The sequence below is a fragment of the Lacerta agilis genome, chromosome 10 (assembly GCF_009819535.1).
Source record: "Lacerta agilis isolate rLacAgi1 chromosome 10, rLacAgi1.pri, whole genome shotgun sequence".
Lineage (NCBI taxonomy): Eukaryota > Metazoa > Chordata > Lepidosauria > Squamata > Lacertidae > Lacerta > Lacerta agilis.
Genome location: NC_046321.1, coordinates 26,501,061 through 26,527,599, shown reverse-complemented (window position 1 = coordinate 26,527,599; position 26,539 = coordinate 26,501,061). Strand labels below are relative to the sequence as shown.

The following is a 26,539-nucleotide window of genomic DNA, read 5'->3' as shown; positions in this document are numbered from 1 at the left end:
CTTTCCGGTTTTGGGAGCTAGGGATGTAGCGGATCCGGAACTGGAACCGGGAGAAAAACAGCGCCCACCGGATCTGCCTTTGGTTCAACTTGCGGGTGGTCTGGAGGTACTCCAGATTCCGGTGGTCCGTTCTCACTTCCACCGGGTGTCGTGCCCCCTCCAGATGATGGCGCCAGACCTCAAAGGCCACCTTGATGGCCAGTAGTTCCCGCTCCCACACGGTATAGTTACGCTCCGCCGGAAGGAGCTGCCGGGAGTAGTAAGCGCAGGGTAACAGTGGCGCATCGGGTCCGTGTTGCTGAGACAGGATGGCACCGAGAGCCGTACTGGAGGCATCAGTCTCCACCACGAAGGGACGAGAGGGATCAGGGTGCTGTAAAATCGGCGCCCTCTGGAAACAGGCTTTCAACCCCTGAAATGCCACTTCAGCCTCCTCATCCCAGGAGAAGGGCGTCTTGGGGCGCAGCAGTCGGGTTAATGGGGTGGTGCGATGAGCATAATCTGCAATGAAGGTCCGGTAATAGTTGGCGAACCCTAGGAACCGCTGTAAGTCCTTGCGGTTCCGGGGCGCTGCCCACTCTCGAACCGCAGCCACCTTCCCAGGGTCCATCTGCACCCCGTCAGGGGAGAGTCGGTGTCCAAGGAAGTCCACTGACCGCTGGTGGAACTCGCACTTGCTGAGCTTGGCGTACAGGCGGTGCTCCCGCAAGCGCTGCAACACGGACCGAACATGACTCTCGTGACGGGCTGGGTCACGGGAATAAATCAGAATATCATCTAGGTACACCACCACGTATTTGTCTAGCAAGTCCTGGAACACGTGGTTGATGTACCGTTGAAACACGGCGGGCGCGTTGCATAATCCGAACGGCATAACCAGGTATTCAAACTGCCCATACCGGGTCCCGAATGCAGTCTTCCACTCGTCCCCAGCACGGATCCGAATCAAGTTGTAGGCCCCTCGGAGGTCCAGTTTGGTGAACATCTGCGCCCCCTGCACCCGCTCCAGCAATTCTGCAATAAGGGGCAAGGGGTACCGGTCTGGGATGGTGATCTTATTCAGGGCCCGGTAGCCATGGCAGAGGCGAAGCTCCCCACACTTCTTCTTAACGAAGAGTACAGGAGCGGCAGTGGGTGAGGTAGAGGGTCTAATGAACCCACGTTCCAGGTTCTTGCGAAGGAAGTCCTGCAAGGCTTCACGCTCTGGCTCCGAAAGAGAATATAGGCGGCTCACAGGCAGGGGCGCCCCAGGCTGTAGGTCTATGCCGCAGTCGAAGGACCGATGAGGCGGCAGCTTGTCTGCTCCCTGTTCCTCGAACACGTCTAAATAGTCCTGGTACACGGCAGGGAGCGTTGACACAGCCTGCCCCATGGGGGCAGCTGCTACTAACTCGGACTGAGCACGGGAACCCGGGTCTGGGAAGCGTACAGTCCGATTGACCCAGTCGATCTGAACATTGTGTGACTCCAGCCAGTCCATCCCAAGCACCAGGGGAAACCGGGGCATGGTGGCAATGTCCAGGGTTCGCACCTCCCGGTGCTGCTGGTAGCACAGGACCAAGGGCTGGGTCTCCCGAGTAACAGCGCCCGAGCGTAGGAGCCGTCCGTCAATTGCCTCCACCTGTACTGGTTCCGGCTTGTTCTGAAGCGGCACCTGATGCTGAGTGGCGAAGGCAGAGTCCATATAGGAGCGGGTTGCCCCCGAATCCACCAGAGCGTGGGTGAGAATCCAGGGCCCACCGGGGGGGTATAGACGCACCGGTATCATGAGGTGTTGCAATTCCACTGGTGAGGGCCCATCATGCGATGCTTGGGTCCCCAGGTAGCCTGGGCCATCGGCTACTGGGGTTGGCAGTTTTCCCTGCGGCTGGCGTTTCTCAGGGCAGGTTCGGGCGTAGTGTCCACTCCCACCGCAGTAGAGACACAGGTTCCCCTCCCGACGCCGAGTCTTTTCCGAGGGGGAGAGGCGAGGCCGCGCTGCCCCGAGCTGCATCGGCTCCTCCAATGACTCAGCTCTGGCCACGGAACTGCAGGGAAGCACCGGCGCCGGGAACCCGGAGTGCCGGCGGCCCCGGGCCTGGCGACGGTGCTCCAACCGATCGTCTATCTGCAGACTCCGTTGGATGAGGGCATCCAGTGTGGCAGGGCGATCCAACGTGGCCAGCTGATCCAGTATCTCGTCTGAAAGTCCCTCGAGATACTGGTCCCGCAGGGCAGAGTCGTTCCAGGTCAAGTCCTGCGCCAGCAGCCGAAATTCCGTGGCGTAGGTGGCCACTGTGGACTTGCCCTGTTTCAACCGCCGAATTGCCCGATTGGCTTGACTCCCCTTCTGAGGGTTGGCGAACGTGGTTTCCAGATGATTGCAGAACCCCGTATAGTCTGTCAGCAAGGGGGAGTCTTGCCGGAGCAGCGGCAACGCCCACTTGGCCGCCTGGTCCTTCAGCAAGCTGATCAGGAAGTGCACCTTGGTGCGGTCGTCAGGGAAATCCCGAGCTCGCCCCTGAATATACAGCTTGGCCTGGGCGAGAAACATGGGAAAGCTGGCTGGGGACCCATCAAATTTCTCTGGCAGGGCCACTGGGTACTTGCCAGGAGCTGGGGCGGCGGCCCCAGGAGCCGGTAGGGCATCCAAACGCTGCTGAAGCGCCGTAACCGCATTGCTTAGCTGCTGCACGGTGTGGGTCAAGGCCTGGTTCTCCTGGGCCAATGCCACTAGCGCAGCCGCCTGGTCAGCCATGGCTACTAGTTCCTCCCGAACGCACCCCAGCGAAGGGGGAGTGCGGGTGTGGCGTGAGCAAACTGTGCTGGCCCCAAGGGTTTGTCCATGAAGCGAGGTCCAAGTCCAGTCCTGGGTCTAGGGGTCCAAAGGAGGTCAATCCGGCGGGGAGCAAGGCAGGGAGCAGGTCAAGGTCCAAGGCAGGTTCAGGCACAAGGTTGCAGGTTGAGCACACGCTTGCAACTAAGTTGCTCACGCAACTTGGGCTGGGTCTGGCTGGCTTTTATCTGGCCCTATGCTTAGGGCGGTCCCGATCCTCCGGAGACTCGCCTCTCCTCCGGGCCTGGAGGCGAGCACTCCTCCTGCAGACACTTAACTCCCTTCGCCTCTCTGCCCTGAGCCTCTGTAGCTCAGGAGAGGCTGGTGGGTTACTGGACCCAGGGGGTGCCTCAGCTTCCTCTGAAGAGGCTGGGAGTGGAGCACCTGCAGGCAATGGGTCCTCCCTCCCATCAGGAGCCAGAGCAGACTCTGCTGATGCCTGCACCTGGGGATCCAGCACAGGTGGGGATCCTTCAGGCTCAAGCCCTGGCCCCGGCTCAGCTGGTTCTGGAGGCGGGGAATCCTGTGCAGGCTGGGATCCCTCAGGTTCAGCATCAGAGTCTGACTCCCAGGCCATCACAAAAAACGTGTTGTTTTTTTTTTAAAAAAAAGGAAAAATGAGAAACTGAGAGAAACTGAAATTTGTGCAAGGATGTGTTAATTTGCACATTTTGTCCATCCTTGATACACAATAGTTTGTAATGAGACCACTATGTCCCAAGTCTGAAATGACCAAATTGCACCACTATGGGTGATGCCCCATGACAGCAGAATGGGGGAAAATTTGCAGAGGAGAGATCTTGAAAGTGCTCTGGAAGAAAGCCCTACAGAAACAAGAGGTGGAGATGGAATGAGAAGGCATATTGATGGTAATTTAGCAATTATCTTTTGAGTTGTGTAATCACTGTTGTCACAATCCCTTCTTCTGAAAGCCAGCCTCATAGTATCTAGGGACATGATCCAATTGCCCCTTCACAGGAACGAAATTACCTCACTATGGTTCAGTAGCTGACACATGACAGATCACTAAGGTGCCGTCCTGCTCCCCATTGTTTCGTAATGACTTGGTACAGGCAATGGCAGTAATTAATTGTGTGCTTGTTAGCGGAGCAGCGTGAAGACTAATGAAAGCTGTAATTTGTCAAGTGATAGCTGCAATGACCACATGGACAATTCACCCTTAATTAAAACACACCAATTTGCTTTTAAAGAGGCGGGTTTCCAGTGAGTGGGCACACACTCTCTTCTTGGGTCACATTACTTATAAGAACATAAGAGCCTGCTGGATCAGGCCCATCTGGTCCAGCATCCTGTTCTCACAGTGGCCTCGCAGATGCCTGTGGGAAACCCACAAACAGGAGCCAAGCACAAGAGCCCCCCTCCTGTGGTTTCCTGTGCATCAAAGAATAGACATAAACTGAGTGATTGAAAGATTTATGGATGGGCTCATGGCTCAATTTTAAGAGGCCCCTTTTCTTTTGGGAGTTGTTGGTTTCATTCTCCAGGTGATCTCTTTAATGGGCATCCATTCAGACTTGCTTGCTTGCACAAAGCTTAGACAGTGTTTGGTCTTTATTGAGCATTTGGTCTAACTGCAGAAAGTTGATTTCGACGATTGCACTCGGATGACAGAGCGCTTTAATCCACTTTAATTACACAAACCTAAATTTCCGGTATGCTCTTGAATCCCTCGGGCAAAATATCGGTGGCAACCTGCAACTTTGTCAGTGTCTTATTAAACACGGAAACCCTTCATTCCCCATTGGATGAAAGTGGCTTCTCTCTTTCTTCACCAGGGGATCAGAGAGAGCTATGAGCCCAATCCATTCCTCACCCAGATATCTTCTCCTAAACTAGGAATGCTACAAAAGAGAAGAGGCTCCCTTTCTGTGCTTCCCCCACCCCTCCATCTGCTCTTCTGGATGTTTGGAAGCTGCACAAGTAGCTTCCCCTACAAGTCCAAAGCCTGGAGTCACAGAGTGTGATGAAAGGAAATGGCTAGCCATATGGGGCAAGCAAAGATAGAAAATATCTCTCGAAATGGCATGCTTGCACATGCCCCTCCCCGGCTGCCTGGTGGGGGGAAGGGACCAGTGGGCGGGTTGAGAAACAGCCTCTCTTCCCTTTCCTCCCTAACCCACAAGCTGCTGTTCAATTCAGCTTCGGTTTTGACATAACTGCCGGAGGCTTTCCGCCATCATCGCTTGCGAGCCGTTAGATTTGACCCGGGGACTCAACCGAACTCCATAAGTCTGCTAGGCCACAGCCATGCAAGCCATCAAGTGTGTGGTGGTCGGAGATGGGTATGTACCATTTGCTTGAGGGGACAGGAGTGAGGGAAGGAGTGACTCTTCCTTGGAGTAGATCCTTCCTTGCTCCGATGCCCCAGCACTGACAGCTTCTCTCTGTCTGTCTTTCCGAGAGGCCATGCAAGCACAGGAAGGAACTGTGACTTGCTTCAAGAGCAATCAAGGGTGGGGGAGATCACGCCTTAGGCCAGGAGTGGGCGACTTGTGGCCCTGTCAGATATCGTGGGGCTCCAGCTAGTATGAGCAATGGTCCATCAGTCCCAGCTAGAATGGCCAATGGTCAGGGATGATGGGAGTTGGAGTCCAGCAACATCTTAGAGGGCCACAGGTTTCCCACCCCCATTTCAATATGTTGCATAAGAAGAAGGTGCTTTCCGATAAATTCTGACTTGGATACAGAGTGTGTTATTTCTGTGTTGCATTTTATGGCATTGCTTGTGGGGTCCAGGACAGATTGCAGAAGTGTATTGTCCAGTTCCAAATGGTACGTGGCTACTTTCTGTGGGAATTATAGGAGTACTTCCCTGGTCTTTCTGACAGCATTTCCAGAAACAGTTGCATTCTGTGGGTTGGCAGGTTTGAAGGGTGGGACAGCAGAGTCATCTCTGAGATGAATTGCAAGTGAAGATGTGGCCCTTATATTGGCAACCCTGCATTTAGGCCATGCTTTCTCTGCATTATACGTACATGCACCACACACACACATTACTTTCTGAATCCTTCCCTGGGATCTTTCCCTGCTGTGCTGAGAAGATTCATTAATCTAAAACACCCTTAGAAGAAGGGCCACAGCTCAGTGGTAGGATATCTGCTTTGCACACAGAAATTCCCAGGTTCAATCCCTAGCATCTCCAGGTAGGGTTGGGAATGTCCCCTTCCTGAAACCCCGGCGCGTCATAGCCAGTCGTTGTAGACAAGGTTAAGCTAGATGGACCAACCGTCTATGTTCCATTGGGCTGGTTCACACATTACGCCAATCTGCCTCGACACATGTACAACGAGTGCTTGTGTGAAAGTGTACACCTCTTGATTTGTGCAGCTTAGGTTATTGGGTACGTAGAATGGGCACTTACTGAATGTTACACGTGGATCACTGTATGAGTGTACAGCTCAATTATTTATGTACACAGGTTGTACATGCAGGTTGAATGCAGCATGTGGACACCCCTAAAGGTTCTCAAGAGAGAATATGCAAGTGACCACCCACGGGCAAAAGTGGAGGCCTTTTCACCCTGGCAGCCTACGGCACTAAGAGTTTCTATAGTGTATAAGGCACCTATGTGACCCTTAAAGGTGTAACCAGAATAATCACTTCCTGTTGTTTGCTAAAGATCAGCAATTGGGCCAGCAGCTGGAGGGGCATGGGCTAAATGTGGGCCTCTGGGAGAATACTACCTGGCCCAACAGTTTCCAGGTGAGAGGTGAAAACATGGGGAGCCAGATGGATTGTGGGCTTCCCACCATGCAACAGTAGATGTGTGCAGGTGGAGTTAGGTCTTTGGCCTGACACACACCTCTTCCTTTTTCTAAGTACTCCCCCAGCAAAACTAGTTGCTGATTGGAGAGGGCCAGAGTCAGAAGCCGCCATGATGGATGGTGGGGTGAGAAATGAGCAGCACGAAATGGGAGCATCTTTTACTGCACCAGCTTGTGAAAGGTTCAGCTCAGGAAAGTGCTTGCAGTACAAAGACTTCTTCATTGGGCAGCATCTTCACCTCCTTTCTGCTGATGTGCTCTGGGTGACTCAAAAAAGTATTATTTTCCACAAACAGAAGCTGGCTCCTATACAAGCTTTCAACTTCTCTCTGTCTGAGATTTGCAGCTCGATCCTACACGTTTTCTTAGATGAAAGCCCGACTCAGTTTAGGAATGTACAAATATGCCAGGTTCTGGTTTCCCATTTTCACAATCTTAAATTCACTTTTCCACATTTCCACATCATTAAAAAAATTGCGCATGAAACTTAATCAACATTTTAATGAGAATTTCTCCTAATGCATACATTTTTGAAGGCAATTTCTGCTAATGTACACATTTTTGGGAGGGTGTCAGTTTCCCCTAATGCAACACATTTTTGCATATTATTTTCTAATGAACACATTTTTATACACACTTTGCCCCAGAATATGCATTTTGGTGCACATTAATTGGCTGGAGAACTACAATGCAAAATTCAGAGAAGTGTGAATTTTGAAAGATTCCTAGGTTTTCATTCACACATTGTTTGGGAAAGTACCAATTCGATAGGTTTCCCTGTAAAAGCAAACTGAATCCCATTTCTCCCCCATCCCTCCACTTCCTTGGACTGCAGCTTTAGTTTCTTGCATCTTGGATAGGATCTGTGCAAGCATCTGCTAAGTAGCACTATGGACAGTTAGGGGGGAGGAGGAGAGATATTGCAATGCCAGGAGTTATGGATAAGGGTGTCACCTGGGCCAGCAGCAGACAAAGAGATTTTCCCACTCCCTGCACTTTACCAGTCCCTTCCTCTTAAAAAATACCCCAAGGAGGAAGTCTGTAAGTTCTCTTTCTCACATATGCATGCAAATTTTAGAAAACAGAAAGCACCGTTCTCTTGAGCAGTTCAGTAGGGCAAGTATGTGTATGAACTAGATTATATATTCAATCTCTAACTAAAAGGATCTGGCAGATGCACCAGGTAGTAGGGCCTGAGGGGTCTTTAGGCCCCCAAAAAAATTCAAGGAGGGGGCTGCTCCCCCAAATCTCTGTCTCCTCCCCCCCACCCAATTTCGTGTGGGCAGCAGGAGGCCGAGCACGGAGCCCTATTCTATTCTACTCTGCAAAAATGGCTTCCCATATTAGCCATTGTTGAGAGCTCATCTGAGCTTCATTGGGTTTGGGTCCTAGTTTAGGTTACAGTCCTATACCCACTTACCTGTTGAACCCAGTGACACTTGCTTCAGAGTAGACACGTATAGGATCACCCTGTTAAAATCTTGTATGAACCATGTCACCATCCCATGCAATGTCCTGCTCTATATACCTTCTTTTAGAGAGGCACAATCTGTAAATATGCAGAGCAGGGTATTTTCAGTGGTGGCACCCACAACGTCACAGACATTGTGGCACACCCACTAATCCTTTTCACTGCTCGAGATTTGTAGCAGGTTGAAACCCTGCTCCACCAACCCTTCCCATTTATAATGTCCCCCCACCACCACCTATCCAACTACACCAGCTTTTAAATTATCTATTGAGAATTTTAAATACCATTTAAATTATTTTTATTTTACTATTGCTGTGTATTTCAACTGGTTTGAAAACATACCAGTTGCTTTGAGTTGTTGTTGTTGCTGCTGCTGTTGTTAAATGGGAAGGTGAATTTAACGAATGAATATATGAATGAAAGTGACACATTTTCTTGCATTCCTTCCAGCTTTTCATTACCTTGGGATTAGAAGGGGGCCTTGGAGGGAGGCTCCCCCTTTCCCTACTATCTGTACTCCCTGTTCTGCTTCGTTAGCAGGCATATTACTGCAGAAACTAGAATAATATGTGCCATGTGCATCTTTCCCCTTTTCTACAGAGCTGTGGGTAAAACCTGCCTCCTGATCAGCTACACCACAAATGCCTTCCCAGGAGAATACATCCCTACCGTGTGAGTATGGTTGCAGCTCAGAGGCAAAGGATCTGGAGGTTGTGAACCTTGAGCTTTCGAAGAATTGAGTGGAAAGCTTATTTTTGTTTCTCCGCTAAGTCTTTGGCCTGTAGAGAGAAAATAAGAAGGTAGCAAGTCCCCACAGCTCATGTAAGTGCAGTATCTGTGGGAATGTGGTGGATAGTAGGAGAGGATATATTGATTCAATATTATCTTTCCTCACTCATGCTAGTAGCAGACTACATTCCCCTGTATTTTGCAGGAAGCTAGTTGGTAGATTTGTTTGAATCTCTTAAATTAAGCAATCCAGGCTGGCTTGTCCAGATTGGATTTGTTCCTGATAAATTCCCCTTTATTCCCTCTTAAAAACAATAAAGATACAACAGTCTTTTTTTTTAAGTAATGAGAAGTTTACTTACATTCAGTTCACAATATGATCCTGAAGGCAGGCTTTAGCTTGTAGTTACAGATACAGAGAAAGGTGTGGATTCCTCTTGTGAGAAATGAGCCCATGTTCTGTTGGCTGAGAGCCAGCAGACAGCAAAAAGCACCCAGAGCATCAAAAGAAGGAGAAGGGAAGATGGCTGCATGACTAGCCCCTTTATGGGGTCTCCCAGGGTCACGCCCATCTACCTGGTCACACACAGGGGAAGGAAGCTCCAGACCAGGTGTGACAGGAAGTCTTCCTGGCTGGAGTAACATCCCCCTGTGTGTCCACTCTGGGCAAACAGGCAATGTTGTATTTGACTGCCTTTTGTGGTGTTACATCCCACAATATCACAATAATTGCATTCCCTTAGATGAAAGCTAATGGCAGAGCAGTGTGTATGTGTATGTGGATCTGCCTAATAGTCAAGGTCTTTATTGGTTAGCCAGAGGCCGTCCATTGTACACACACACACACACACACACACACTGAAAACAAGATAGAAACAAAAGATCCCATCCAGCCTTCTGCACAGCACATGACCAAAAGGAAGTATATTGCTATATATATTTGTAATATGACTTGGTCTATTTCAACTGAAAATTGTGAACCAGCTTTTTTCTCAAGTGGAGGACTAGGACACCACCAGGTGGGTGGGCCATTTCTTTTTAATAGACAGGACTGCAGTATTGATGGCAGACCGCTTTATTTAATCAAAAGGCTTCACCATCCATACCTCAGTAAAGGGTAGGACACTCTGGAGAACTATCCAATAATATCCGAAGCTCCGGGGATGTGCAGCAGCGTTGTTTAATTTATATGTAAATAATAGTATTACTGCTGTATCCAGTGTTACTTATTGTCCACTGCAGAGAGGCTAGTTTCTCTTTCTGCTGTATGTTATCTTCTCAGTATTGGAATGTGTGTTTTCAAACTGTGCTTTTTCTGCTCTGTTATTATGAAATGGTTATTATTTTTGCTATGCCATGAAATGGTTGCCATGCTGTTGTTTTGCTATGCTATTATGAAAATGTTTTTTGCAGTGTGTTTGATATGTGAGCCGCTTTGAGCATGATTTCTTTGTGCGAAAGCGGTATACAAATAAAATGAATTCAATGGTGATATAGTTCTTGTATCCTCCTCACAAATGGGCTTAAGGAGGAGAATATGGGGTTTTTGTTGTTGTAAATTTGAATCACTATTTATTAGGATAAAACACACTTCATGGCGGTTGGGAAAGCTCAGAGGCCGCATAAGGTGTTGCTGACTACAACTCTCTGACCATTGGTTATGCTGCCCGGGGCACCATCTTGAGGTAGCCTTGGGCTGGAGGGACATAGTAACATTCTTGAGTTGTTCAGACTATAGCTGGGAATCAATTGCTTCATTTGCATATTGGTTTAGTGTAGAGAAGGGGTTTGGAAGCTCAGGCTTCCAAGGCTTCTCTGTCTTGGCCTTTGGGACACTCCCTGGGTCACACCCCTTCTCCTTGTGTGTTTTCGCTTGACTGTTATGTGTTCTGATAATTCAGAAATGTATGTGTAGAAATTAGCCAGCTGTGCAAAGGTAACATTGTCATGTATTGCTCCACCCACTTTTGTCCCTGGCCCCGCCCACCACTGGCATGTTGACCTCTGGCTGAAAAGGGTTTAGTTTAGGCTTAGTATACATGCAGGGAGCTACTTATATGGGAGGTGATTAAAACTGTGACACAGAAACACCCCTCCAATCCAAAGTGGTGCAGCCCAGAATTATTAATTTCAAAAAACAAAAACCAGGCCACTGTTGTGATGCACGGGCTTGCTGTGATATCACTGCAAAGGTTATGTGCTGGAATGACACGTTACGTGTCCCCTAAGTAGCAACCATAGGAAGTTAAGAGGTTTATAGAGGGCTGTAGTTATATTTTTACCCAATGTGTGTTAAAAGAGGGGTGGAGGTGGGAAACTTCCCTGCCATTAATTTCCTTAAATTAACTTATTTAGGATCTGTCATGGAAAACTTATGAGGCTTCATGTGTCAGTAAGCCAGAACAAGAACTATATTGCCTCTCTCCCTTAAACTAAAAAAGAACAGTAACAGGAAACGCCCGACTCCACCCAGATACAATAAATTTCAGTGCCACCTAATGTCTAACTACAGTACATCATGACAGTTTCCACACATTCTCCCATGCCCAGTTTTAAGCAATTCCCCCCCCCCTTACCACAGCCGTCCCATAAACCCATTCCCTCTGGAGAGGATTTCTGTGTAGCATATGTGGCTGCTGGGTGCAGAGGGGATAGACTGGGAAACTGCCCAAAAGCTCAACTTTGCCAAAATAAAGCTCAACAACTTTTGCATCCGGCTTTCCACTTATTGAAATATGGCAACCCGAAGAAGAAGAAGAAGAAGAAGAAGAGTTTGGATTTGATATCCTGCTTTTCACTACCCGAAGGAGTCTCAAAGCGGCTAACATTCTCCTTTCGCTTCCTCCCCCACAACAAACACTCTGTGAGGTGAGTGGGGCTGAGAGACTTCAAAGAAGTGTGACTAGCCCAAGGTCACCTAGCAGCTGCATGTGGAGGAGCGGAGACGCGAACCCGGTTCCCCAGATTACGAGTCTACTGCTCTTAACCACTACACCACACTGGCTCTGTAAACTTTAAGGAACTGACACCTACTTTTGTTACAGATTTGATAACTACTCTGCCAATGTAATGGTTGATAGCAAACCTGTAAACCTGGGGTTGTGGGATACAGCTGGCCAGGAGGACTATGACCGCTTGAGACCTCTCTCCTATCCTCAGACAGTGAGTTCCTCTTGCTTTCTCATATGCATTTTCTCTGCAGTTTTGGACTCAGTTATCCATGCTCTGGTGACCTCCCTATAGCTGGACTACACCAATGCACTGTCTGTGGGGCTGCCCTTTGAGACAATTTGGAGGCTGCACCTAGTGTTGAAGGCAGCTGATAGGATGCTAAGTGTAGCAGCTCAATGGGACAATGTGTGCCTGGTCCTGAAAGCACTGCACTGGCTGTCAGTGAGCTACCAGAGCCGTAAGTGGCTCAGGGCACAAGGACCTAAAAGAGCAACTTTCCCAGTGTCAACCACCTCAGACTCTATGCTTGGTATACCACCTTGTTGATGATTGACCTGTGTGAGGGTCTCCCAGTGACCTGAAGCAGACCACTCAACACCGCTTCTGCCTCTAAAGAGCAAATCACATTTGACTGTATTATCCTTCAGAATCAAAAGACAATAGAACTTTTTATTATGTTTATTCTGCAAAATTCAGTCATATTTTTCAGCACTGGTGTAGGTCTTGGCTTATGTTTTCCCTTTTGGTACTGCCTTTCCCCTGCTCTCACAGATACAAAGGAGACCAGGGCTTTCTAACTTAAATAGAAAAACATAAGCAAGTATTTAAGCAGCTGTGGCTTCTCTGCATGAAAAAAATGCAATAGGCCAAATTCACCTCTTCTTCCTGTCATAGACTAAGATGAACTGTCAGAGAAAGCCAGAAATGGATCAAAAAAAGCTAATACTCTGTGTCACGTGTGGGAAACATTTTGCCATCTGGATGCTGCTGAACTACAGCTCCCATTATCGCTGGCCATTGGTCAGGTTTGCTGGGGCTGATGGGAGTTGGAGTCCAGCAGCATCAGGACTTGGAACAGATAGACCTTCAATCAAAGGGCGGTCCTCTGTAATGTAGAAAAGATGCCCACCTGCCTGTATGTGGGATGGTGACAAGAATCAAAGGTAACTAATAAAGGTTATCCTAGGATGTCAGAAGGAACATGTCCTGCCCTACACCCTTCTTCAGTTTTTAGGTTCCCTTTCACTAATTCGTGAAATAGCACTAGTAAGTTCTGTCACTCAATCAGTTTAGTACGTCAGTGCAATCTTCCTTCTCTAATGTTTAGCGTATTATTTGTGTCGTTTATTTATTTCAATGAAAGAGATAATGAACTCACTTATTAAAATCAATGGAACCCCCCAAAAATGCTTAATCGGATCGTGCTCTAATTTTTGCAGTCTAATGAAAAACCACTGGAGTGTGCTAATAATCATTTTGTTTTTGTTTTTTAATTTTTTTATTACATTTTCTAAATTACATTTCAAAATATTCATTTAAACAACCTTAAATCAATGACTTCCCTTCTTCTCCTTCCGTGGTTCATTTTACATACCATACATCCCTGCATATTTTACACGAACAATCCATTCAGTAATCCATTGTTACATCCATCAAAACTTATTTACACTGTTGAATTTATCTTAATGCTACCAGTGTTTTTAAATAAACACAATTTTCACCTATATAGTCAGTAAACATTTTCCAGTCTTCTTTAAACGTGCATTATTCTTGTTCTCTTATTCTATAAGTTAAGTCTGCAAGCTGTGCATATTCCATCAGTTTAAGTTGCCATTCATCTTTGGTTCTAATATTAATTTTCCCTGATTATATTTATTTAGTTTGATCTGCGTGGTTTAATGCACTGTTTGCAGGGTTGTTGTTGTTTTCACCCTGTCACTTTATAACTGGCTAATATGGAAATAAATTATAGTGCCCCACCTTACAGGGAGGTTGTTAAAAATTGCTGTGCTGAAGTACGTGAAATGCTTTGAGTACTTGGGCAAAGCACTATATAAATATTTGGTGTGTTTTGTGTTTTGCTACACGAGACAGCACCAACCCTCAGTGTGACTTTTAAAGTGTCCTTTTTTATTTTATGCCCACAGGACGTCTTCCTCATCTGCTTCTCTCTAGTCAGCCCCGCATCTTATGAGAATGTCCGTGCTAAGGTGAGATCATCCTGGTGTTTGTCAGTGGAGGGAGGAGGCACAGGACACATGAGAAATTGATCAAACTTGGTCTCGGGGCCAGCTGCAGCATGGAAAACATGGTGACCCTGGATGCTTTTGGCAGGGGCTGGCTGGATGAAATGGAGTAGTGGGAGGCACCAGCCAGGGAACCCCCAAGGGGAACCCCAGAGGAGGAAGGCTGAGAGCCAGGGGATTGGTGGTGGGACACTGAGGAGTGGTCAGAGGGAGAAGATAGGGTGAAGGCGCTGGATGCTGAAGGGGCAACAGGGCTTGGTGAGCAGGAAGAGCCTGTGACAGGGAGCAGTTCAGACTCTGAGGCTGAACCAGAGGAGGTCAAGAGACTGCTGAAGAATCCAGGAAGTCTCCCTCTCCTGCTGAGACCAGCTCCCCTCTCCCCTGGTCTCCAAGAACTTGGAGAGTAACGAGAAGAGCAGAACAGAGATCAGGGGTGCACAGATGCAGTTTGAGACTGGGAGAGGAGGGGCCTTAGAAAGGGTGGGAGGCAGGGACCTTCAGTCCTGGCAACTATTCCATAGGAACAAGACCTACTGGGGAGTGTTGCTGAGACCACTAGGCCGAGTTGCATGTTTATTTCCTTGAATATAGAGTCAACTTAATTGACAACAGAGCTCTGCTTCCTTTATTGCTGATCTGCCTCTGACTCCAGCCCTGACAGCTTTGATCCCTTGCAATTGACAAATTTAATAGGGCTTAGTCGAGGGGACCATTGAAATGCCAACGCCTAGGTTTTGAAAGACCACCTCCTTTCCTTTGTACCACCTCCACCATGAAGATCAGCTTGTACCATCATAGCCTTTAGGAACAAAATGAGTCCCAGAGGCACCAAGTGATGCTGCCAGAAATCTGCCAAGGGACCAGTGTTGCTTCCACTTCCTCCTCCCCACCTGTGCTGTTGCTTCCACTTTCTCCTCTGTCCACACCTCCCCACTGTTTCTCTTCCTGTCTGTGGGTAGCTTCCTCCCACACACCTGCCTGCAGAAAATGGACTTTAACAGGATGGAGAAGTGGGAGGATACAGAAGGGGAACTGGGTCTGCCTGTTACAAATGGGTAGGTGGCAGCAGCATGATGAATGGAAGGTGGCGGAGCCATGCAAACCTGGAGCTGGTCCTAGGCAAAAAAAATAACAATATGTGATACAAGAGTTCCATGATGAAACCTCCTGGTTATTGACTGGTTGTGCTTCAGAAACAGTTGTGGAGAGGTCTGGGTTTCATCAGAGCAGCAGCATTGGGGAGGCGATGCTTAACTGTTTCCTCCTGTGCCACTTTTCCAGTTTAAATTTACTCCCCGCCCATATCCCAAAGATACTATTTGTTGGATCTGGTGTGTGTGTGTGTTTGTGTGTGTAAATATAGATGCCTGTATTTATTTCCCCACTATTACCAGCATGGGGGTGAAATATAGATCAGGGAAAAGATACAGGAGAAAAGATCAAACTCCTCATCTCCAGCGCGCATATCAAAATCAGAGCCCCTGGACTGCTTTAAAGTTAGATTTTTCTTAGAAGATGACCCTATCATGTATAGGGATTGTGTGAATCAGCCCTTGCCAAGCTGGTGCCCTCCAGATGTTTTGTACTGCAACTTCCAAACATCTGGAAGGCACCACCTTGGCAAGAGTGGTAATATTAGGTTTGTTTTGATCCAGCAAGACAATTCTTATCATCTGTAAAGATAGATAGACTACAATGATACAAAATATAGCCCAGTTTCTCTCTCTCTCTCTCTCTTGTTTCTCACATCACTCTTCCCACTTCAAATCTTGAACTTTCTTCTAGTGGTTCCCTGAAGTACGGCATCACTGCCCTAGCACTCCCATGATCCTCGTGGGCACAAAGCTGGATCTCCGAGATGACAAGGACACCATAGAGAAGCTCAAAGAGAAGAAGTTGGCACCCATTACGTACCCACAAGGCCTTGCACTGGCCAAGGAAATTGGTATGTGAGGTTGAGGTGGTGGGGCTGTTAAAATTGTGGAAACCAGCATAAGAACATGTTGGGTCAGGGGGGTGACCCATCTAGTCACAGCGGCCAACCAGATGCCTATTGGTAGCTCGTAGTCAGGACATGAGTGCAACAAGACTCGCCACTTCCAATTCTGGAAGGATCTGTCCATTTCAGGTCTCTCCTTTTCTCCTTTTCTCAGCCTTAAATTCAGTTTTCCACATTTCTGCAACAATTTGCAATTTACAATTTGCATGGGGCCAGGGCCGTCTCGTCCATAGGGGCTGGTGGCGCGACGCACCAGGGCGCCGGGCCCCCCGGGGCTCCCGCTCCCCAACCCGCCCCCATGGGCGGGCAGGCAGGCTGCAAGCCGGCCACCCTCGCCTCCCGGAGCCCCAGGTGGAGCGCTGGAAGGGCACGCAAAGCCCCGCGCCGCTCCAACGCCACGCCCCTCATCCCCCACTCACCCACCCCCATTCCCGAGGGGCGGCCAGCGCGGGAGGGAGGCAGGCGGAGAGGCGGCACGCCAGGGGCGCCGAGGGATCAGCACGCCATGGCGGCCGATCCCTCTAAGACGGCCCTCCATGGGGCATACATTCTGGGTGCCCGCACACATAAGTGAAATTTCCAGAAGTGGGGAGCACCCCCTTAACACCCTTTAAATGCCCTCTCTGCTCCTCTCTCTCCAATCCATAACAAAAGCACTGTATATCAAAATTCCCACAACTAGAATCGAAGCTCTAGGACTGCCAGTAGGCTGGACGACATGTGGGAAACTTGTGGCTGCTGCTGCACTACCCTGCACGTCAGCTGTTGAGCGGGGAGGCTGAGCAGCATAAACAAAGCCCTGCTATGCCTCTGGTGTCTTTGGGGCTTCCTCCGCCCTCATCGACATCTTCTTTGGGTTCTGGGGAGGGTATCTCTCTCCCCTGCCATTTCCTAGTTGGAATTGAATTATTTCATTATTTCCTGTCACTGCGTATGTGTGCAGTTGTGCGCAAGTCAATCACATATAAGTGGGAGGACGCCTGTATTCATTTTCATAAATATTCCCCAGCATTTCGGTGTGAATTTCTCATTGTGAACACATTTTTGGTATGCACTTTTAACGAATGCGCACATGGCCACATCAAAAGTGTGTGTGTGGTGGGGCTCCTTGCCTGATTCTGTGCACGCACCTTCCTATGCATCAATGCTGCTCTCCAGTTCTCATATCTATATTGCAGCAGAGCCATTTTTCTACCATTGCAAAAACTGCACTGGGTGAATTGGTGCCCATGCTACTCCTGTAGGATGCTGCCTCATTGCACCATCTTAGAATGATGCACACTGCTTTTGCTAGCAGAGGTTACAATGGAGCCCATTTGCAGAGGAGACGGCTTGTGAAGGAAGGCAGCAGCCTTTTTGCCTCAGATGCCAAGATGATGCCAATCTTGGAGGACTCCCACCTGCTGCCTGCTTATTTCCCTTCCTGTGCAGGATGACCTCACTATCAGTAGTTCATCCGACTGCTTTTGCCGTAACTGTGAACATTGGAGCTGCTGATCTTTTCAGACTTCCTCTTCCTCCTCTCCACTCCCTGGCTTTCTCTGTCCGGAACTGGTCTTCAGAGATCTGTCAGTTGAAACACTGTTCAGCCACAACTTCCTTTTCCTGCCGTGTGATCTGGCGCTAACCAGCAAAGGGTGACAAGCTGCACTCGCTCATTTTCAAGGCCCCTTTCTCTCATTGTACAAGCAACCCCGTTCTTTCCTGCGTAGGTGAATTCATCTTTCCTTTCCACCGCAGCTCCAAGACCTAAGTGGTGGGGCATTTGGGGATACGTAGGTTGAGCAAGAGCCTAATTTGTTCAGGACTTGGTAAATTAATATGATGAATTAGGTTCCTAGGGCAGCAAAGAGACAACAAGTTTAAAACAGCGAATAAATAAAGGAAGCAAATAGACGAATGCAGAAAATTAAAGCAAACGAATAAAGCACCAGACTGTTTAAGCAAATGGTGAAATCTATTTGCGTGTTGAGGTCCCCAACCACCCCTCAAATGAAATACACTTCATACCAGAATATAAGTTTAAGGTTTTTGGCATTATTTTGGCCACAACTTTATTAAAATACAAAATAAGTGAGTGGTTGCTTAGGCATTGGTTAAGACTATCTGTCCCACTGGGGACAGAACTGACATTCACCCGCCTGTGGTGTCAGTAAAGGGGAAAACACTTTGGGAGAGAATGTGTGCCCGTTCTCCCCTAATACTCCCAGGGGCTCTTGTGTGGGCCCTGGCCCCCGACCGGGGGATACGGACAAGCATGGCGAGCCCCTGGATTCCTTTAACGGAATTCCCCACACAGCAGCAGCATTGAAGGGGCAACCACAGCCAACCTGCCCCTTCTCAGCATAGGAGGGGCAACTGCAGCCAACTCTGCCCCTCCACCAACCAATTTATAACCAATGCCTAACCGCCAACCTTACAAATTGTGACTAATTGCTACGCAGAAGGAGAAAACCAGATGGCACCAGCCAATCAGCCAAATGGAAAAAATTCCTACCAGGCCCCTGCCCCAAAAGCAGACAACCCCTCTTCCGGCGGCGACGCCATCGCCGGGTGGTCGAAGGCTGCTTCGGGTCCGAAGCGCCTTGTCCATCCCGGGGGTTAGGAGCCGCGCTACCGCAGCGCGCGGCTCCGGTTGGGGTGCGGGAAGAGCGTCCCGCACCCTGGGCTCCCCGGCTGCGCCCGCGGAGGCTCTGAACCCTTCCCTTGCCCCCCCTGTAAAGGGGGAGTGGGGGTGAAGGGCAAACGGAGCCGGGCTTCGGGGACATGCCCCAACCGGGATGCAAATGCGGCGACAGAGCCCGCGGTGAGCGTCCAAGTTCTACCTGTGAAGAATGGAGCTAAAAGAACCCGGTGGTCGTGAGTAAAGAATTTGATTGGAAATCGTGCTTTTGGAACGATCCGGGGGGAAGGAGAATGGCAGCCTGCCCTCCCTCCCTTCGAGCTCAAGAATCTAACCAATTTGAGTGATTGCTGCTACAGAACTGGTTACAATGTATTCAAAATTGACACAGGAGACTGGCAAACTTTTCTTTTGGGAAGTTAACTAGAGGAAAATATCTCCTTTTAAAGTTGCGGTATTTGCGCTCCAGTTCAGGAAAATGGCGATGAACAAAGAGGGGAGTAGAAATTTGACACCCGCTTCCTCCTCCTCTGCCAGTATGCTGGGTTTCGTCCTTGAACTGGCACTGAACTCTGGACTAACGGACGAACAGAGACTTACTGCCTTGAAGGTGGAACTGCTTTATAGAAAAGTCAAAGCCTTGTGTGGGGGTCTGAAATGGAACCAATTGCCCACAGAGGAGGCATACAAAACTTTTGATACTTTGGAAGAAAGCCTTGCCAAAGAGCTGAGAGGATGGATGCAAAGATGGAGTGAAATGAATGAGCTACTTCGGAGAAGAAATTCGCCTTTTGGGGGTGGCAGCCCCAAGGCGACGTTAAGATTTCGTATATCCAGTCCCCGAGGTGTGAGCTCGGGGGCCAGGGACAGAGAATTAAGGTATCTACAAGAAGAAAAGGAATGTTACAAAGAACCGAAGAAGCTGAGAGATGATGAGAGGAACACCTCTGAACTCGCGGCAAGGAGAGGTTTGGACTGTGCCTGGATCTGTGGACACTTGGAGAGGGAAGAGATATGGAAGTTCAGTGCTGATGCCATCAGGAGAAGAATAATGGACAGAGGGGGTGTGGGGTGAAGCATTAAGTAAAACTTTAAGCAGCCTGATATGGTAAATTGAAATCGGAGGGTGAATACTGTCAACAACACTTTGTTATATTTTTTATTTGAACATGAAAGGAGATATTTCAAGTTTTTACGTTACTAGCAGCAACCTTAAGGATAGAAGAGATAGATTAGATGCGAATGATTTGCGAAGATCTATGAGGTGGAGTGTAAGCAAAGTGAATTTAAGTGGATTAAGTTTATGGATTTAGAAGATTAAATGGTGAGGTATTATTATGATGATGCATTTTTAGTAAATGTTGAAGATATAATTGAATGTAATTATATAATTGAAGTTAAGGTTTTTTTTTTTGTAGGAGAAATGGTTATAAAATAGATCAAGGATATAAACTCGAAGGTGAAAAGGCAGGGGAAGTCAAAAGTCAAGATATGGAATTAGGAAAATTTTTTTTTCTAGAAAGATGCAATAAGAAAGCTTGACATTGTTTGTATTTGTTTTATCTGTTTTGCATTTGTTTAATTGTAGGTGTGGGTGTGGGTATATGTTTGTTATAGAAAAATGCCAATAAATTCTTATAAAAAAAAAAAAACAAAAGCAGACAACCCCATGACAGGCATAGCATGGTCAACGCAGAGGCCTAAAATAAGGGAGGGAGGGCGGGTGATCTGGTGCACGCAGCCAGGAGAGCTCCCACGCTGCGTACATGGTAATATATAGGCCCTGGGCTGTCCCTCAACAAATTGCTACATATAAATCATCCCAACAACACCCAGAGCCCAATCATAGTTGTGGCCATCCATACTATCCTGCCCAGCAACAGAGGGGTGACTAGTTAGCCCCCACCGCAACACGTGCTCTCCATGAAGGAGAACCCACTTTGCTGTATGTTACAGCAGTTCTGCAGATGGAGCAGCACTTGGTAGTCAAAGTCCAGGGCCCATCAGCTCATTAAACACCCCATGACCACCCAAAGAACAAGATGATGGCAGCATCAAAGAGGCCTAGTGTCAACACCTGGGCTGAGACAGATATCTTGGGGCCCACTAGAGCCTACATGGTCACTGCAGCTTCCTTTATTCTTATTTAAAAAATATATATATATCACCAGGGAGCAACCAAGCTAGGCTGTGATTTGTTTGAGTTTAAAATGCGCTCCTTCCTCAGAATGTTGCCCTTTTTTGTACTCACAGATGCAGTGAAATACCTCGAATGCTCAGCACTGACTCAGCGTGGCCTGAAAACAGTGTTTGATGAGGCAATTCGGGCAGTTCTCTGTCCACAACCCACAAAGACAAAGAAAAGGGGGTGCAGAATCCTTTAAGGGTAAGTAAGTAAGTACTGGCAAAGGCCTTCCTCTGTCTTGGCCCTCACTGCCAGACGGAGAGCTCAAACGTCCAGCTTGGTTTCTGCAAAGGTCTTTAATGCTTAAATCAGAATGGTACATAAACAAGGCATGGTTACAAGGTGCAGCAGGTGTACCAGAGGACCAGATATGTGGCTAGGTGGAAGCTAAGACACTGATTCAATGAGTGACACTTTTTGGAAGGATGGGACAAGTCATAACACTTAGTGTGGCAAATGGACGGAGTCCTGAGCAAACAGGCAGTTCTCTGGGTGTGTTGAGCTTGCACAGTCTGTTCATGCCAGGGCCAGCATCCCTTCATCCTGGGAGGAGGAATTGATTCTGGCTCAACATCTGATTCACTCTTAGTGGCTTCCCACTGTCTCCAGTCCTACCTAAACTGCCGCCCCTTCCACCAGTTCCTGAACCACTTTTATCTTAACAGAGATTGTGGGAAAGAGACCTGCCAGATAATGAGACTGTGGCTGGGAGGGAAAACCCTAAACAGAATCATTCTGTGACTTACTGTTAATTCCCTTATACAGATTGGGATTGGGATGCGGGTTGGGCTTCCCGATTGGAAGGTCGTCAGTTCAAATCCCCGTGATGGGGTGAGCTCCTGTTGCTCTGTCCCAGCTCCTGCCTACCTAGCAATTCGAAAGCATGCCAGTGCAAGTAGATAAATAGGTACTGCTGTGGCGGGAAGGTAAATGGCATTTCCGTGCACTCTGGTTTCTGTCACAGTGTTCCATTGTGCCAGAAGCAATTTAGTCATGCTGGACACATGACCCGGAAAGCTGTCTGTAGACAAATGCCAGCTCTCTTGACCTGAAGGTGAGATGAGCGCCGCAACCCCATGGCCGCCTTTGACTGGACTTAACCATCCAGGGGTCCTTTACCTTTTACCTTACAGATTGGGAATTCAGAGATACCTCACCATGGATGGGAGAGCAAATAGGAACCAACTCCCTGTTATCATATTGATTCAGATGTAATAAACAGAAACAAGGAAAGGTGCAGCAAAGTGAAATCAAGAGACCAGTTTTGTTAAAATATGGGGAAAGTATGGATAATGTTTTTGGCCCTGGAAACTTCCTCTGAAGTATGGGCTTTCAGAAAATGAAAGAAATACGAGGCTATTCCGCCTGGATTAGAGAGGACATAACCAGATTCAAAGACACTATATTTCAGGGGGTTATGCTCTCATAAAGTCAATTAGCAGAACAGCAAGTCAATCTCCATCTGCTGATTTTTGCAGTATCTGCCAATAAGGAGCTATACTGAAAATATTACAAGAGCAGTAGATATGGAAAGGGATCCCATGTTATTTGAGAAAATTAGTTTCTGGAAAACAAAAAATGTTTGCTGTCGAAAAGGTATAAAATTTTATTAGTCCCAAGCAGTCGCAAAATCAGTATTGCAAAACAGAATTGGGAGAGTTCACTATGACTATCGGAGGTACAGAGGAATTATGTGTACAGGCCCTTGTAAGATAGGTAATAGATGCAGTGCTTCCCCCAGGTGGTACTCAAGGGTACGCAGTACCGCCCCCTCTTGTTTGTTGTTAAAAATGTGCCACTTACTTTAACAACTTCATGGTGAGTACCGGCAGTTATTTTTCTAGGGGAAAGGTACTGAATAGATGTAAATTTAAAGGAGAAATTCACAAAACAACACCTAGGCACAATTATACCCCAGTTAAAATACCAAATATACTCCTAGCTGTGTCACACGTGCATTCAAAGTGTAGGAGAAGAAAGGCACTTTTGCTCACATCTGGTGGGACTGTAGCCTGGTTAATGAATACTGGCAAACAACAATTCAAAGCCTAAGAGTTATCACAAGCTTAGAGTTTCAATTAAACCCTCTAACAATATTTGGGGGACATGTTAAAAACCAAATAAGGAGAGACTATATAACTATAATTAGTTACACATATGCTAGCTGACTTTGCTAGCAAAAGCTTGGAGAACATCCTGTGTCCCGACAGCTGATCAATGGAAGATCTGGAACAGTATGGTCATGGATTAAATTGCTGGCTGCAAACTGCTGTGGAAAGGGGAAATACAGACTTTTAAAAAGAACTCAGATGTCTTTTATTCGGCAATGGAATCAAAATAGACCAGATGAATGAGTGAGATTTTCTAAGCATGAGATGAGTTTCTGATGCTATATGTGTGTGTATAGGATGGAAATAAGGTTTGTATGTAAATCTTAACATATGCACCCTAACTTCCCCCAGAGAATCCTGGGTGGAGCTCTGTGAGGTGGTGGTAAACTACCACTACCAGGATTCCTTGGGGGAGTTGTTTGCTTTAAATGTATTTTAAAATTTCATTTATTCAACCTGTTGTTGTTGTTGTTGTTGTTCAGTCGTTCAGTCGTGTCCGACTCTTCGTGACCCCGTGGACCAGAGCACGCCAGGCACGCCTATCTTTCACTGCCTCCTGCAGTTTGGCCAAACTCATGCCAGTTGCTTCGAGAACACTGTCCAACCATCTTATCCTCTGTCGTCCCCTTCTCCTTGTGCCCTCCATCTTTCCCAACATCAGGGTCTTTTCCAGGGAGTCTTCTCTTCTCATGAGGTGGCCAAAGTACTGGAGCCTCAACTTCAGGATCTGCCCTTCTAGTGAGCACTCAGGGCTGATTTCTTTAAGGATGGATAAGTTTGATCTTTTTGCCGTCCATGGGACTCTCAAGAGTCTCCTCCAGCACCATAATTCAAAAGCATCAATTCTTTGGCGATCAGTCTTCTTTATGGTCCAGCCTGTAGGTCCACCCATTTACCGGTCATGTGAAGGGGCTCTACTTTATTAAAATTCAGGGGCAGCCCCACTTTCCCCTCACATATTCACTGAATGCATAAAGGAGGAATGCGTTATTTCTCCCCTTACACATTTGGTAAGAAAGTCAAGAAAATTTGGATGGACACTCAACTGAAAATGAGAGGGGAGCTTGCTGAAAATAGATGTTGCCTACTGCTGCTTTGGCATCTAACACAAAAAGAAACAGCTCTCCTGACTCAGCTTTAGTCAGCAGCAGCCAGGCTGATGATATCATCTGTACTCTCCCTCTCCTTCCCCCCCAGACCAATCTTTAATGAGTGGCTCTAGTTACCCTCAACAACAAAGGGCTGAGGAGCTGCAAGAAGAAAGGGTTGCTGGGAGCCCAAGAGAAGTCCCAGTGAACTAGCCCACCATTGCTCTTTCTTTCCTCTTTTTTGGTTTGTTAGAGCTGTGGGCAGGTGTCCATCAAGCAAACACCATGAATAGAAAAGGACTCTCCACTGACCATAAGTCTCCAGCACAATTCCCCCAAAGGAAACCTGACCTTATAAAGGATGCTTGGAAGTCCCCACTGCACTGCCACATGGAAGTCTCACTTGCGGATGGCGCAGACTGACTCTTTTTATTTGCCTTACAGATTCCAGACCCGGCTCCCTCACCCAATGAAATTGCTCCTTTCTCTGGGCTTTGCTGATTGGATAGAGACTAAAGACTGGATTCCTCTCCTGTATCTCCCTAAGTGATGCCAGTGAAGAGTTTTGAGATTTTTGGGGGGAAGGGGGGAGTGGATGCTTCCACACTAGTTATTTAGTCTGGAATTGCCTTCTGGAATTCCTCACTTGTTAGGAAGCCTCCCCATTACACCATATTTAGTCTGCTGTGTTCTGTTGTTTTTTCTGATTCATTGGCCTGTGGTTCCCACCTCCACCCCCCAACCTAATCTATGGCTATTGTTTTAAAAAAAGTTTAGTGCAATTGTAGCACCAGTCTCTTCAGTGTGGACAGGGAAAGCGCTATTAAGGGGTTTCAAGGCTTCTGTACTTTCCAGTTCCCCTTTGAAGGTTCATTCTGTTTTATTGCTTCCTGGTGATCTTGGCTAAAGGATTTTTGGTTAACATAGTGTACTTTGCACCTTTAATAGCCTTTCTAAATTGCTCCAAGGATAGTTTCTCTCCCTGTGGATGGGAGAGGAGCTTCTAATTACTGCTTTCATCTCACTACACCTTTGTTTACTTATTTTAATGGTGAGATAGCATCATAAAAGTGCTATTTCACCATTAACCAAAGAAAAGAGGGGGAGAATAAGAGAAAATAAGTACTTAACATCTCTTCTCCCCCCACACACACCCCAATTCCCCGTGGGGAAGAGAAACTGACACTGGGGCAATTTAGAAATGCCATTCAGCATTTTCAACTTATACCCACATGAAATAGTAAAACAGAAAGCGTTTGAATGCCACTGGAAAGGACCTTTGCTGAATGGATCTTTCTTCTGAGTAATTAATGGATGATCTTGACCCTTGTATTGCTGGAAAATACCACACAATACACAAAGCTGAATGATAATAACTGTGAAATTTTTACTGGTTATTTCCTATCATATTAGCATTGGAATTAGCCCCATAGGTTATACACCGTACATATGAACTGTATATGTTGCACATACTGGACTAGACCTTTACGATAGGAAATAACCAGTGAAATTTCCACAGTTATTATCATTCAGCCTGTTGCGCTTTGTGTATTGTGACAACTGTATTTGTGTAGCAAGGTATTGAACTTGTTTTGACTTTGGAGAATACTGCACTACATAAATTTTCTTGTGTGGTAACTCTGTTTTAATTCCACTTCTAGCCAATTGTATAAAAGCAGTGCTTCAGCTGTGCTAAAGGGCTCTTGTGTGCAAGTGCCCTTGTTCTCTGAAATCTCCCCATATAACCTCTCTGTCCCTGATCTCAGCATCGCAAACAAGGCTCAATAAATTATCTCTCTCTTTCCTTCTGCCACCCTTGTCTTGTGCTGGTTCTAAAGAATTATGATAAACAGATGGGTATTCAGGGATGGGCCTCTCTGATGACGACATGTCTGCTACTTTGCTAAGAAGCTTGCAGCTCATACATTGCATCTCCTTTCGCAAACTCTGACCTACAGCAAATCCTCATCCTGGGACCCTGGGGATGTTCTGAGGGATTTTTGACCTAGGTGCAATTATGGAGTTCAAGCTAAAGGAGATGTGATGTGTCATAGATAAGTCAGGTCCATGGCTACTTTTGCCTCCAGTCCTTGGCTTGAGCCAATCAGCTGCCCAAGTTCCTTGATAAGGGGAAGAAAGACTCACTTCACCATTGGATGGTCTGTCCCATGTTGCTGGGTCATCTGTGTGTAGGTGAGCAACTCAAGATTTCCTCCCAGAGATGCTACCTTCTTTCCCTCGCCTTCACGATCCTGACATACCAGGATCTGGGAAGGGTGGGTTGTTGTTGGCTTCCTCCCTCTTCCCATTGGTTAGTTCCCTTCCCCCTCTGCCCCCGCTTGCATGATTGGTTGCAGTCCTCCAATCCTTCTCTCCTCATTCAGGAGCCTTTTGAAAGGACTTCTGGGATTCCAGCATTCTGTCACCTCTAATCCAGCCATGCAAACTCGGGGCGGCTGAGCTGTGGAGTCCCAAGTGGTATGACCCCAGACATGAGGCGAAGGCAAGAAAGCAGCCTGCAAGAGCCACTTGGAC

The 26,539-nt window shown here is 47.4% G+C and overlaps 1 protein-coding gene across 1 annotated transcript; it reads left to right on the top strand.

Annotated features, from left to right (window-relative positions):
- Positions 1-4,940: 4,940 nt before the first annotated feature.
- RAC2 (Rac family small GTPase 2) lies at positions 4,941-25,813 on the top strand. The gene is made up of 7 exons (XM_033162784.1): positions 4,941-5,118; positions 8,672-8,743; positions 11,845-11,962; positions 13,900-13,962; positions 15,784-15,943; positions 20,874-21,006; positions 24,449-25,813. The coding sequence occupies exons 1-6, from the start codon at positions 5,084-5,086 to the stop codon at positions 21,002-21,004; spliced, it is 579 nt and encodes a 192-aa protein (XP_033018675.1). The 5' UTR covers positions 4,941-5,083; the 3' UTR covers positions 21,005-21,006; positions 24,449-25,813.
- Positions 25,814-26,539: the final 726 nt, after the last annotated feature.